General features: G+C 36.0%; 1 protein-coding gene across 1 annotated transcript in view; it reads right to left on the bottom strand.

The window, feature by feature from the left end:
• Nucleotides 1-14,914, bottom strand: part of LOC110029872 (ultraviolet-B receptor UVR8) — a 45,021-nt gene that overhangs the window by 21,056 nt on the left and 9,051 nt on the right. The window contains exons 3-6 of the mRNA XM_020732354.1: nucleotides 10,976-11,122; nucleotides 6,459-6,540; nucleotides 5,135-5,290; nucleotides 629-796 (exon numbers count right to left, since the gene is read on the bottom strand). Of these exons, the coding sequence (XP_020588013.1) occupies nucleotides 629-796; nucleotides 5,135-5,290; nucleotides 6,459-6,540; nucleotides 10,976-11,122 (553 nt within the window). The remainder of the gene's footprint in view (nucleotides 1-628; nucleotides 797-5,134; nucleotides 5,291-6,458; nucleotides 6,541-10,975; nucleotides 11,123-14,914) is intronic.

Raw genomic sequence — 14,914 nt, 5'->3', positions numbered from 1 at the left:
AGTTCTAAGGCAAGAAACTCCTCTAGAAATCCTCAGTTTCCTTTTCGCCAACAATTCCTCTCTCTCTCCCTTCACTTTGTAATCTCTCTCCTCTTTCTCTGTATACCAAGAGAGACCGAAAAACAAATATCATGATGAGGAGGAAGTAGAAGCAAACATCACACTTAACATTTGGAAAATCAAGAAAACCATCTCCATTAAAATGTAACATCTAACCAAAACAAATTACTTCCAGCCATCTCCTAAATCCTTCCCTATTCACCAAAAGTAAATACTCCCTCTCCTAATTCCTACCTTGTTTATGCCCTTCAAGGTTAAACTAGCTTTTTTATTGGAGATATAGATGACTCCCATGTACATCTTTTAAGAAATTTGAGAGATCTCCTGAAAAATGCCCAAGCAGGATCCTTTTTTATCTCTTGCTATTAATAAAATGCTTCATGCACTCTTTCGGGAAAAAAAATCCACAACATTAATGATCCTACCTACCATCGAATTTTACCAAGAAATAAATGAAGGAATTTCAATATACCATACTGTTGTATTCTATGGTTACCGGTGGAACTGCGGAAAATACGTTCAAAGAAACCAGAAGGAAAAAAAAATAATCAAGAAATTTCATAAAGACCTGAGATATTGAGCAATCTTTGAGGGCTTCCAATTTATGAGGAATGAGATGATCTTCGAAGTCCCCATGCCCCAGTTGACCATACTTGCTCCATCCATAAGTGTAGAGAGCACCAGAGAAGGAAACTGTTATTGTGTGACGCCAGCCACATGCAACAAGTACCATCCGCTGTCCAAATAATAATTGAATATACAACAGTGCCATGAAAAAATACCAATTCGAGAATGTATTTTGCAAATGAAAAAATAGTAAATAACATTTGGCTGAGAGAAACTACATAACAAAGCCAGGTAGAAGTAAAGATGCACTCCAGAAAGGCTGTTACTCATTTTTGCATAATAATAATAATATAAAAAATACCTAAACACAAACAAAGTAGCCAAATTCTCATGCAACTTACCGTTTTCTTTCTTTGAGAAGAGATTCTTAAAATAAGAGATAAATTCATAAATAATAAGCATCATTTGTTGTGGGTACGACTAATCTAGTTGGTAAAAGCCTTGATAGTTGTGCAAATATTGGGTTTGATTCTCACATATATTATAATAAAACTCCCATCATATGGACTTCTAGATGGGCTAAAATAAAAATTAAAAAATAAGTATCAATTGTTGATAAATCAGACATTAAACATTTGTTCGATTATAAAGATGAATAATTATTAGTGATATTCATACATTTGTTCCTACTATTATCATTGTTTCATAATTGCAATTTGCGATACTCTAAAAAATAATACTACTACTACCACTCATGATGTTTCACAATTACTGAAAAAGATCCCAAAAATAGCCCAATTGGTTCTAATCTTTTGCAGCTTTTTGATTATGAAGGGCCCAACAAAGCCCATTTCCATCCATAAAGTAAAGGCGAGATGTGCAGAATGAAGGGGGAAGAAGAGTTGTCACTATAGAAAAGATAAATGACTATAAGGAACCAACGATTCTCTCTTCTTAAACAATCAAAATCCTTTACACTTTACCAGCAAATGATAGATCATCCAACCCCGAGCAATCTGTTATTCGTGGGTTCCGGTCTGTTAGCTGGTCTTTAAAGCTTTAACCATTATTGCCTTCTCACGATTGAATGTTTTCAACAAAAAGATACACAAAAACAAACAAACAAAGTCAGCAAAATAACCATTCATCCCCCTAAAAAATAAGTTCTTAAACACATAACATCATACTCAAAATTAGATCTTAAATATGTAACATCATACTCAAAATTTGCAGCTGCTAATAATAAAACATAACTAAATCTTTCAGCAGATTCCAAAAGGGTAGTCCTTAATGAATTTTAAAGCTAACGTTAAAGATTCTTTGACCGATTAAGTGCTCTAATTTCAATGTTCCTAAGAAAGCCCATAAGCAAGCTCTTACTTAATTGAACATCATTGAAGATTAAAAGTTACAGGTCTAGAGTGAATTGTAATAGCTCGAACTCTCGCCCATCGAGATATTGTCCGCTTTGGCCTAATGACCTCATTTTACTAAAGAGGTCTCGTAATCTCTTCAACTTACGAAACTGACATTTTCATCAATGCTCTTAACCAAGAATCATCCACCATGCAGATAAAATTCTAAAGGTGGCCCCCCATAGATTCAAGATGTGGCTCCCATCATGTAGCATTTCATCCCATCTAAAGTTAAAGAGATGGCTCCCATAACGTAACATTTTGTCCTATATAGCACTTAGTTCCCATCTTCAGGCTAGTGTAATGGTCTAATATCATTTGTAACAAGTCGAACTCTTAACTATCGAGATATTGCCTGTTTTGGCTTAATTGTCTCACGATTTTGCCCCATTCATGAATTAGCATAAGGATTCGTCACAAGAATCTCATAATGATGTATTTGGAAACCCGCCCCGCCCCGCCCCCCGCGTCTCTTTTTCTCCTAATACTTTCAAAGATCTGCATTCCCTATCAATACTCTCTAACCCCAAGGATTCCTCTCTCCCCTACCATACAACATGATATTTGAGAATCCACTATCAATGTTTTCCATCCCAAACATAAATTACAAGATTGTCATACAAGCTCTTCTTAGCAATCCAAACAAAGTTTGGAAGAAAGAGGAAAGAGAATCAAACAAGATCATCAATAAGGGTATTTAGGTAAATTGGCATCAATAAGAACTTTTTTCATGAAAAAAATTCAATGAAGAGTCTAGCCACCACATCTTTCTCATCCCATAACCAATATAGAACCACCATTTTGTTAAGTCACAAGAAAGTATTGAATTTAGCATGAGAAAGTATTGGTTTTATACCTGCGTCAAAAGGATGATAAATTGGTGTAAAAGTGCTAAGGGTATGGTCCTCATAAAAAAGCTCAAGTCTGTTGATTAATAATATTTTTTACCACTGGCATAACAAGCCAACGTTGACCCTCCCTTTGGTACTCTTCCAATAATATTAAAACAAATAAGAATTAAAAACTAATTATAGACTTAGATCATATGAATTTCATGTAATACCATAAAAACATCAAAACAATGACACTTGACCTGTGAAGGTTGCATGGATTATTGCAAGGAGATAGACAAGGAACATTCAAACTCACCTATTAAATATACCACATTTTAAAATTAGCATTGTTACCAACATCAAGTTCAGTTCTAGAATACAACATTGAAATGTGCTTATTTTAAGATTGTTTGGAATCACTTTTTTCAAAAAAAAAAAACATCTAAAAAACACACCAAACAAACATTATTTTCAAAACAGAACAAAAAACAAAAACGAAAAACAAAATTGATCTCATGCAAGCCTTAATTGACTTGATTTGCAGTCCCAAAAAATGTGCCCCTTTAAGTGGTTGAGGATATAAACATCATTGGATGTACAAATGACTACTTCATGCCCTTTGATAAATAATGTTTGGGATAAAATCCTAGGCTCTTTTTGAATCGCAGAGTTCAAACCACACATCATGACATATGGATAGAATTTACATAATGTTTTAATAGCTACTGTTAAAGTGTACGGTAGTGGAGACAAAAGAAAACACCATAACCCAGTATCTTAAAGGAAACACCATAACCTAGTATCTTAAAGGATTGAGACAATTTATTGGCAATAACCTATTATACTTTGCAAGTAGAGTTGTAAATGAAACAATGCACTAAATGGACAGCTTGAACTCGGCTCGATTAATACTCAATCATGTTTGCTCAAATTAGTAAATAAATTTGAAATTTTTTTAAAACTTGAAGGTCAAATAAATTAAATTTGACCTTAGTGAAACTTGCTTATTAATGTTCACGAACAAACTTATTTATTATTCAACAAGCAATATGCTTAATATTCTATACTTGAATGATATATTAATTAAATAAAAATTAATGAACTAAAACTTAATTATATATTTAATAGTAAAATATTATTTTTTAAAAGCATTTAGATACATACCACCCCATTCTTATGTATTTATATATCTAACACCTAAGCTTTTTTTTTACAATAATACCAACCCAAATCTCAAAAATACCCCTTTCTCTTTTGCCCGGCTCACACAACGCCATCTTAGATCACACTCAGACTCGCATGAGGCCAACACGACCATGCCTCTTACGTCGCTCAGGTTCTACCCTAGTATGCGACGATCGTTAGCGTTACACATGGCTACGCACATATCGTTGACAGTGTCGTTACCTTCTCTCAATCACCTCTGTCTCCCTCTCCTTTACTCGATTCTTTGATTTCATACAGAAATTCATTCCTTTTTTTTCTCATACGCCTAATAAAGAGGAACAGCTAGCGTTGGTTCTCAAATTCCAACCTCTCTTCCTCTTCTTTTTTTTCCAGCCGTTACATCTATCAAAGCAAACTTTAGGATTTCAGTTTGGCCAGCCACATGTATAAATTGCACATTCAAGTGTCAAATGACCTAGGGATAACAAATAATGTTTAACAAAATTATGTGTCGACTAAGCCACCTCAGCAACAGTCGGCTTTTTCACTGAATAATTAATTAACCATAAACTATCGAACGAACAAAGACACAATTTATGAAGAATCTATATAAAGAAGTCCTAATTGACAGCCATTTAAGGATGTTGGTTTTTAAAACTTAGCAACCCGGATAAATGGTTTATTTTAAAAAGTAATTTTTTGGATCAACAAACAAAAAAAACAAAAAGGGAAGAATTACATACACACCACCCAATTCCCATGTATTAATATATCTAGCACTTAACCTTTATTTTTGACATATATGCCACCTTTCTTATGAATAAAGAGGTGTAATTCACTTTTTAAAGTTAAAGAAGTGGTAATTTTTATGTGAAATGAAAATTTTGGGCTGTATTAACGTAAAAAGTAAAGTTTAGGTGTTAGATATGTAAATACATAAGAATTGGGTGGAATGTATGTAAATGCCGCAAAAAAGAAAGACGTGGAATGCAAGAATTATTGACGGTCAAGACATGTAATTTATTTGAAAGGCTATGAAATGGAGCATGGCATGAAATTTGAATTTCACTGAAAGTAGAACCAGTTACATACATCATGAATGGAAACTTTTTCTGGTACAAGACGATCATTTCTGTCACCAAAGCCCAAATTTCCATACCGACCCCAACCCCATCCAAAAAGATCGCCATCTTCTGTAACGGCAGCAGAATGTTCAGCACCCGTAGCAACCATTTTAACAGGAATTCCCTGACAGAAAGCACATGGCAATTGATCGCTGAAGAGAAACATCTAAATTTATTAAAGAACAAATAAAAGGCATAAAACTAGAGATAAATTCTTTACTTTCCATGGTAATCATATTAGTCATTGCTACCATTACATGTTAAAAGAGACCTATATAGATGCTAATTTGACGAAATAATTACATACATGATAATCGAAAGTTCCAACCATAATGATAATCTCCTGCTTACCGTTTAACTCAATGTTTGTGAAGAAAAATAAATCAATTTAGGAAAAAGGAAGCTAACCTCCAATGTTTTATTGTGAATGCTTACACAGGTCACCATCGCCAAAGAAACAAAGGGTAATAGAAATGAGGTTTCTGAAAAAAGTTGTGGTGGGTAATTAAGTTGCAAAGTAAAAAATACAAATGGCTATTATTTAACGAAAACAAATGGATATCTGGATGACCCTGGTATTGGGCAAATAACTAAATAGTTTGGTTTCTAAGACGCAACAAAGAATAAAATGCAACTCTAACAGCAGTTGTCTTCATCAAGATATTCAGTAAAGACAATCCTTATAAAAAAAATGCTCACAAATATAACCTAATCATAGAGCCCCAAAAATAAAGAAGTAATTCATCCTTTTCTTCTATTCTAACATTCATTTTTTCCAAAAATTAAGTGATATTTAAGAATATGGGCTAAAGTTCCACATGAAAATCTACCGCCTATTACATCATAACCTGGTGCTTGGACTGCCAAAGGTAAATGTTTCAGCTGAACTTAAACTACGTGCAATCAGATCATATTAAATAATAAAATAATTGAAAAATCACACTGCAGCAAACAAACAAAATGCTATTAAGCATCTAGTCAAAATTCAAATAAAAAAACCAAATAGTTTGTTGTATAAATTGAGAATAAACAGGTAACTGAAAGTTTTATGCAAAAAGTTTCTATAAAAAAGTGTACTCAATGATAGAATGAAAAGTTCCATGCTAAAAAGATAAGAAATATTATTAGCATATCAACATCAGAGGGTTAAAATATTATTTAGGATATAATTGACCTCAACAGAAGATCAGTTTATCCGTCCTATAAGAAAATTAGCATAACAATAACTTTTCATGCCCAATGATTAAATACGAATTTGAAATATTTCAGGATATGAAAGTACTTCACGATACCTGAAAAGTTTGAACTTTTTGTGGTACAAGAGAGTCTTCATTAGAGCCAAGGCCAAGCTGCCCGTTTTGGTTCCTCCCCCAACTTTAAGGAAACAATATGAAGAAATTAAACCCAAAATTCAATAAAAGGGGGCAGTACATTACGAAGTTAACAACATTTAACTTCAAACACAAAGTGCAACCAACAGATAGTGACACTTTGGGCAACGTTCGTAAAATATTAATACACAATTTGAGATAAATTAAAAAGAAATTGAGAATGTAATAACAAGTTAAAATGGGAAATCTGACTTTCCAGGACTCGGAATGCATCTATTTGGACCAAAAAATGCCTCTGTTTTTATTTAAGTCAATATGCTCGAAACCGCTTGTTGGACCAAAATATTCCTAATGTGGGATAACCTCCATGTCATTCAAAAGTGATTTGAATTAGAACCAGTTCAAACTAACCCAGGTTCAAACCTGATTCAAGCCCTGTTTCAGACCTATGGTTCGAATCATGCTCGAACAAAGAAAACAAAAATTGTCCTTTACAAGAAGCTGCTATGTTATTACCTATCCCTCCATCACGAACTCCTCAACTCCTTCACATGTTGTCAGTCACATTGATCCCTGCTTCCAGCAAACTCCTATTTTCATTTATGTTGAGAAATTCAGGGCAAAGAAAATCAAGAATCGACACAAATCCAGAAGAAAATACAGAGACTTAACGAAGTTCGGCAATGAGCTTACGTCCTCGAGAGCAGAGCGGCGATTTAACTATTCCAAAAGTAAAGTTCGGAACATACCCAAAACCAACAGATAAAAATACTAAAACGCCCCCATTCTCCCAACCCACTTAACTCCAAGAGACACACCTCTTTACTCCAAGAGACGCACCTATTCATTCCAATAGACACATCTCCTCATTCCAAGAGACACATCTCTTCATTCCAAGACATATCTCATCACTTCAAGAGACACACATCTTCATTCCAAGAGACACACTTCTTCTATTCAAGAGACATACCTCTTCACTCCAAGAGACATCTCATCATTCCAAGAGACACATCTCTTCACTTCAAGAGACACACCTCTTCATTTAAAGAGACATCTCTTCACTTCAAGAGACACGCATCTTCATTCCAAGAGACACATCTCTTCTACCAATTTTTGATATATGAGTCATATCTAACCAAGTTCCACCTGGGCAAATATTCAGCCCTTTAGGAGAAAGATATCTTGGAGTTTCTCATAAACCAAAGTGGGTTGGGCTACCATGTCGTCTAGCAACTACAAACATTCAACAAGTTCAAACAATGTAAGAATTTGTTGATAGTAATTGACTTGATCAACATATCAACTGCATTTTCATCAGTAAGAACTTGATTTTTAGTCAGATAAATGACACTCTGACTGTCACAATACAACTAAAGTCCACCTTTCTCAACACTCAGTTCATTTACTAGCCCAGTAATTAATAATTTTGTATTATCATCATATGATTCAACAGAGTGAACTCCACCTACAACTGGCCACCTCAACATTTTATAGATATTACATGCAGTAATCTTTCCTTTCATCACAATCAATGCATCTTTAACAATTCTGATGGTTTCTTTATTCTTATATGCCTTAAGAATAAAATTATTTCTGTGTAAAATGTTCAAAGAAATTAATTCTTCTTCAAATCTAGAATGTCTTACATCGCATAATGTTCTGACAGAATCATACATCTTAATTCTGACTTCACCAATACCAGCAATATTACAACATCTATCATCACCCAAATAGACTGAACCAGAATCAGAAAACTTGTATGAAGTAAACTACTCTCTGTTAGGAATTACGTGATAAGAACATCCTGAATCAAGAATCTATGCATCATTCAACTGAGTTGTTGTAACTTAAAGCATATCACCATCACTGCAATCTGAACCGTCACTCTGCACCATATTCACAGACTTAGAAGATACATCACGTTTCTCATTAGTCTGCGTCTTGAGTTTTGGACAATCTCTCTTCATATGACCCGGCTCCTTGCACTTGTAGCAATGAATCGTCTTTTTACCTTTAGACTTCGACATAGGATTTTGCCTTCCATAACTCTCATTCTCCTCCTTCCTTCCACGATTCTGATTACCCTTAACATATAAATTATCACCATGAGAGTTTTCCCCTATTATCTACTCCCGCTGGTTGTGAGCTAATAATGTTGCAGTAATCTCATCAACTTTGATTGTTTCTTTCTCATATGTAAGAGTAGTCATCAGGTGTTCATAAAAGGAAGGCAATGAACACAATATAATCGTTGTCCGATCTTCATCATCAATACTCACATTAAGTGGTGATAAACATGTGATTATTTGATTGAAAACATTCACATGCTACGCCAAATCAGAGTTTGTTTGCATCTTCAGCCCATAAAACTTTTACTTCATATACAGTTTATTCGTCAGAGATTTGACATAAACAGTTTCAAATTTCTTCCATACATCTCCTGGAGATTTCAGATTCATAATATGAAACATAATCTTATCTGTCAAACATAAATGTATGGTACCTACCGCTCGTTATTGCAGTTCTTCTCAATTTTCATCTTCCATATTATCAAGCTTCGTTTTGCAAAACCTTCAAGATTTTCTGTTGTGTCAATAAATCTTTCAATGAATCATCTTCCATATTATTAAGCTTCGCCCATATTTGTCATAATCTGAATTTCCCGGTTTCATCATATTTCACTATTTTGAATTTTGTATCAGACAGTGTCATTTGAAATTACTCCTATCGTGATCTATCGCGATTCTCGATTCAGGGAAGACTGCTTTCTGAAATCGTGTTCCTTCTTATCGTCGAACCGCCCAAACTCCTTCACCAAACACCTCTGTGTCGGCGCCTAGTCCAAGCCATCTCAAGCCTTCTCGTCGAACTCTCTGAAGGCCGCTCGCCAACTCCTCTGCGAACTGCCTTGCTGAAACTGCTGCAAACCGCCGGTCTTCTTCCTCTTCGATCTCCTCTGCGAAACTGCCGCAAACAGCCTCCTTCTGCGATTCGCAAACTCCCTTGCAAAGCACCGAAGCCGCAAACTCCTAGTCCTTAAAGCCACCTGGTCGCGGGAACTTCGCCTGGTTGCTGACCTTCGTCTGGTCGCGATGCCGCGAATCCCTCTCGCCGAACCGCTCGCCTTCATCTGCCAACATCCGCAATCCTCGAACTCCCTAAGGCCCTAGCCAAACCTTTCTACCAAATCGTTGAATCCTTCTTCGTCCTTCCTGCGCCGAACTTTTCTGCCCTAGAACTTCACTTTGATATCACTTGTTGAGAAATTTAGGACAAAGAAAAATAAAAAATCGACACAAATTCAGAAGAAAACACAGAGATTTAACGAGGTTCGACAATGAGCCTACATTCTCGGGAGCAGAGAGGAAAGTTCGGTACATACTCCAAGATACACACCTCTCCCTCCAAGAGACACGCATCCTCCCTCCAAGAGACATCTCTTCACTTCAAGAGACACGCATCTTCACTCCAAGAGACACATCTCTTCACTTCAAGAGACACTTTTTCATTCTAATAGACACATCTCATCACTTCAAAAGACACATCTTCATTCCAAGAGAAACATCTCTTCTACCAATTTTTAGTATATGAGTCATATCTAACAGTTTACACGCCACCAATCTCATCAATGACTAACACATCGAGTGTCACTTTTTCTTCACACATTACTAGTCCCATCGATGTCGATTACCAAAGAGCTCCCATCGTGACTCTTCCAGGCATTATCGATCTTGTCGATACTTGCCCCCAATAAATTCCTCTTCACCATCACACTTCGTCAATTACATCAATGCCCAGGCCCATTAAGTTACTATCATAAATTGCTGCTTCTTCACAAACTATTGATCCCATCAATGCCAACCCCCAATGAACTCATCTCTTACTTTACAATGTTATTCCTTTCGATGTTTTTCCCTAGCAAGCTCCTCTTCTCATCCACATTGTGTCGATCCCATCAATGACTAGCCCAGTGATTCAAACAAGCTTCAAAAAAAGTTCGAATGAAGTTCAAATTAGGTTCATACAAAGGTTAAAACAAAATTTGAACCATATTCAAATAACTTAAAAATTCAATAAGCAGCTCACAAACATGAGAGATTATCCCTCATTTTGAATAATTTCATCTAAAATGAACTTTGGAAATTATTTCCCCAAAATAAAGACGAAGTGAGGATATTTGGCCAATCACTTGTATTTTGAGGCATATAAAGTCAATTTTCCCTTTACCAAATTTAAGGAGTTTTTGGGAACGTTCAACAGAAAAGTACGCAATGGCCCTAAAGTGGAAAAGCAATACTCAGTTTAGTAAGTGGCATATATCAACAAACAAGAGGGAAATGCATCACACGAGAAAAAAGAATGTTTCAACTAAAGGAATAAAGATAAAACACCTCAAATAATTCATACCAACAGAATTTATTAGAAAGCGTAAGGATGCCATCAAATTTATGCACAAAAAAAATAAATAAAATGCAGACCTTTGAACTATTCCCTCCATGGTTACAGCCAGGCAATGGCTATCACCACAAGCAATCTGTTTAATCCTTATGCCTTGTAGTGCCTTAATTGGCTGTGGAGTAAAAACATCACTGGAATTACCATGGCCCAGCCTCCCAAAGTCACCCCTACAGAATAGTAAAAAAAATCTGCAAGCTTCAGTGTCAAAAAGTAAAAAAAGCTCGGCTAGCTTTAGCATCCACCAGAAATCAAGTCATACCATGTCAAATCAAAAAAGCTGTTTCATATTTTGATCAATTTATTTCATATTAACTAAATCTTAACTTCTAAAATCGCATTCATCATCATGAATGGCCTTTATCTCTTTGATATGTTTTGCATGCATGGGAGTCATTAGCTCTAAATCCTTTCATTCTTGAAAGGAACATTAAAAAAAAGTAAAATTTTTTTAGTGCAAAGAAAGATATGCATGCAGGGTAGATAACCAGCAGTTAGAATCAATTGAATAATATTACAAGTAAAAAAACATGCAAATTTATTCAAATGTAACTTTTTCATATTTTTCCACCGGTCATCTTAACTGCATGCTGGTAGGAACTTTGAGATTTTCACAAAATTAGGGCAGTCAAATATTTTATTTCAATAATACCAAACAATACAACTCATATACATAAAGCTAAGCACATACAATTCGAGAGGTAAGAGATCTCTCTCTAACCCTAAACCTAGCCTACTATTCGAGAGGGAGACGATCTCTCTCAAACTCTAAACCTAAACCTAAGATTCAAGACATTCAAAACAACGATCACATGCATCCCCAACTCTTAGCATATTAGGCCCCCTATTTACACCAAACAATAATAATTACCAAAAGACTAAATCGCCCTTAGGCGTAAACCTAACATTAAACCCTCCCAAAAAGACGCATTGTCCTAAAGACGGAAAAATGAATATGGTTGATAGATCAAATCGTGTGGCTAAGACAACAATCACATGTATCCCCAACCCTAAGCATAATAAGTCATATTTGCACCAAACAATAAATTGCCCTTAGGTGTCAATCTAACATCACAAACCTCCCAAAAAGGCACATTGTCCTCTAGACGAAAAAATGAAAATTGTTGATGGATCAAGTCGGGTGGCTCCCACTTATTAACTGACTTGATTTTGGTTCTCATTGTCAGTACTTGATTGAAATAAGTGATGAGTTGTGGACACTTCATAAGGTTTGCGCCTAATCCATAGCCAAAAGCATCTGTCTCTACAACAAAAAGTTGGCTTAAACATGTTTACACCAATACCGGTACGCACTCATCATAGCCTTCTTTAAATTCTAAAAAGATTGGGTCACCGTTTTCTCCCACTAAAAATTATTCTTTTTCATTTTCCCTATTAAAGGCCAACACAATAGAATTACAACCCTTCACAAACTTACAGTAGTAACCTAAAATCCTATAAAATATTCTCAACCTATTCCAGATCTTAAGTAGTGGCCACTCCAGCATAGCCGCCGCCTTCGATGGATTCGTTGATAATAAGGTCTTGTGCAAATTAGGGCCACCGCAAAACACCATTGTCTTAGCTCCCTCCTGAAACTCCATGGTCAAAAGTTTCCAATTCATCTTAGTCTCCCCTAAAGATTGTAATAATAAAAAATTAAAAAAAAAAATTAATTAATTAACAGAGACAAAAAAAACTTCGTTGGTAACGACAAGCGAGACCGCCACAGCTCACGGGAGCATTAAAACGAGGATTTTTCCTTGTCTTGTCTCATTCGAACCCAACAAGAAAAATAGAGGATGTGAGAGCGAGAGTCGTTAGAGAATGAGGGAGTCGTGAGAAACAGAAGTAGAAAAAAGAAAAAATCGAGGAAGAATAAGGAGAAGCTAGATTGGTTTCCTGGATGAGTGCCAAAGTTTATTATTTTGGATTGAGATGATAGATTCATATATAGACTGTGGAGGAAAGTTCAAAAGGCTTTTCCATCCCCAACTTTTCCATCCCCAAACAGACGTTCAATCGAAGAGAACGATCCAAAAATTGGAAGACTAGCTTTGACTTTGTGTTCTTGATTTTGGTGAAACTGAGAAATGCACAGACCTCTGATAGTGTTTGCCTGCAATAACAATTTCCAAACTAATATTTGTATGGCTCCTTATAAAGCCCTTTATGGAGGAAAATGCAGGACACCTTTTTGTCAGGCATAAACGGGTGAAAGAAAATTAAATGGTGTTGATTTAGTTGATGAAACAACTAAGAAAATCTAGTTGATTTGTGACAGACTAAGAGAAGTCCAGAAGAGACAGAGAAAGTATTGTGATGTGGAGCGCCGGCCAGTAGAATTTGAATTGAGGGAATTTATTTTTCCTAAATTCAGTCTGATGAAAGATGTTAAGTGGTTGTTGAACTCATTTTTAGTGAGGTATAGTTTACTCTTAGGATTTAGGGTCTAGCCTTAGGATTCTTCCTTCGACTATCTTAATCCTTACAAATGGGACCCACCTCATTTTAGAAATTCAAACTGCTTCTATACTCTTTTGAAGTTCTGCATGTGGTTCTTGACCTCTAGCACGTAGAAGGTTGAAACTAACATGAGGGAACTCAAAAGGAGTTCTTATAGGATCATTAAGCCCTAGGGTTGCCTCTTGCACAATTTGCACTTCCGCGCGCACAAACTTCACAATTCAGAGAGTCGACACATTCGATCACTACAATTCACATCATTTGTGCCGTTATTCGTCGAAAGCTTAAATAAGTTTTCTTTGAAATGATTGACCGCGAACCGAAATTTTGACAAAAACTGAATTTGACTCGTTTATATATATATATATATTAAAAAAATCCTTATTTTCTTCCTTAAAAAAGCCCTAAATCCCTAAATCGAACACACACACCTCTCTCTCCCGTTCGCGAGACCGACCGAGCCCACTCTCCGATCGCTAAGCTTCGGCCGAGGTCCCCCTTCCGCGTGCTTCCGTACCCTGGCTAAAGGCTTCCACGCCGTGCCACGCGAGCTGCTCCTCTGCCTAAAAGCTCCGCCTCTGTCGTCGTCTTCCCCCGCGTGACTCTTGTCGCTTCTCTTGGCTCGGCTCACCGCCCAGGTGAGTGCAGGTAAATCTTCTTCTCCCTTCTGGCTATAAAAACCCCATTTGGGGAGTTCCTTAGGGTTGGCCGAAAATCTGGAGAGGGGGAGGTGTTGCCGATATGTTTTTTTTTTTTTTTTGAGCTGGTGTTCACGGGAATGTTGTAGCTTGTTCCCTATGCTTTCTCCTAGATCAACCAAGTGAGGTTTGGGGTTATTGCACATTTCTAGTTGTTCATTTTATTCATGTTCATTTTATTCAGTTGAAATTGCACCTTTCTAGCTGTTCATTTTATTCAGTTGAAGTCTCATTGCAATATTCTTATGAGTTGCTGCTTTGCTTACTTGAGTTGCTGCTTCTGATATGGCATTTATCTCTTGAAGTTTAATTACTTAAAAAGTCATGATATCAGGAAAGAAGCAGTTATATTAAATATATATATATCGTTCCCTTTGTTTTCTTGGTCAAAATGCTTTGAAATTCAGTAAATAACAATGCTTTAATTGTTACACATGCAATTGCCCCTTTAAGATACAACGAGCAGTTGTTTTAAAGTCATGAATTGGGTGGCGCGTAAGTGGATACTGGCTATAATTTGTATAGAATTTGGAGGTAACTGTTCTATTTTATTTACCCTGTGCATGTTCTCTGGTTTCACGGTGGCATCTTTGGTATGGCATGAAACATTTAGGTGGTATAAATGTGAAAATAAAATTTAGAGGTTACATGTGTAAAGACATGAAGAGTGGGGGGGTTATAAACATAGATATATATGAAGGCTTTTCAGCAATGATTATGTTCCTGGAATTTGAAGTCCCTTCAGTTGGTTTAAAAGAAAATAAAACAAAATATACTGCAGGATTGTTCAGCTAGTTT

The sequence above is a fragment of the Phalaenopsis equestris genome, unplaced genomic scaffold (assembly GCF_001263595.1).
Source record: "Phalaenopsis equestris unplaced genomic scaffold, ASM126359v1 Scaffold000609, whole genome shotgun sequence".
Classification (NCBI taxonomy): Eukaryota; Viridiplantae; Streptophyta; class Magnoliopsida; order Asparagales; family Orchidaceae; genus Phalaenopsis; species Phalaenopsis equestris.
This window is presented reverse-complemented; position numbering and strand designations above follow the sequence as displayed.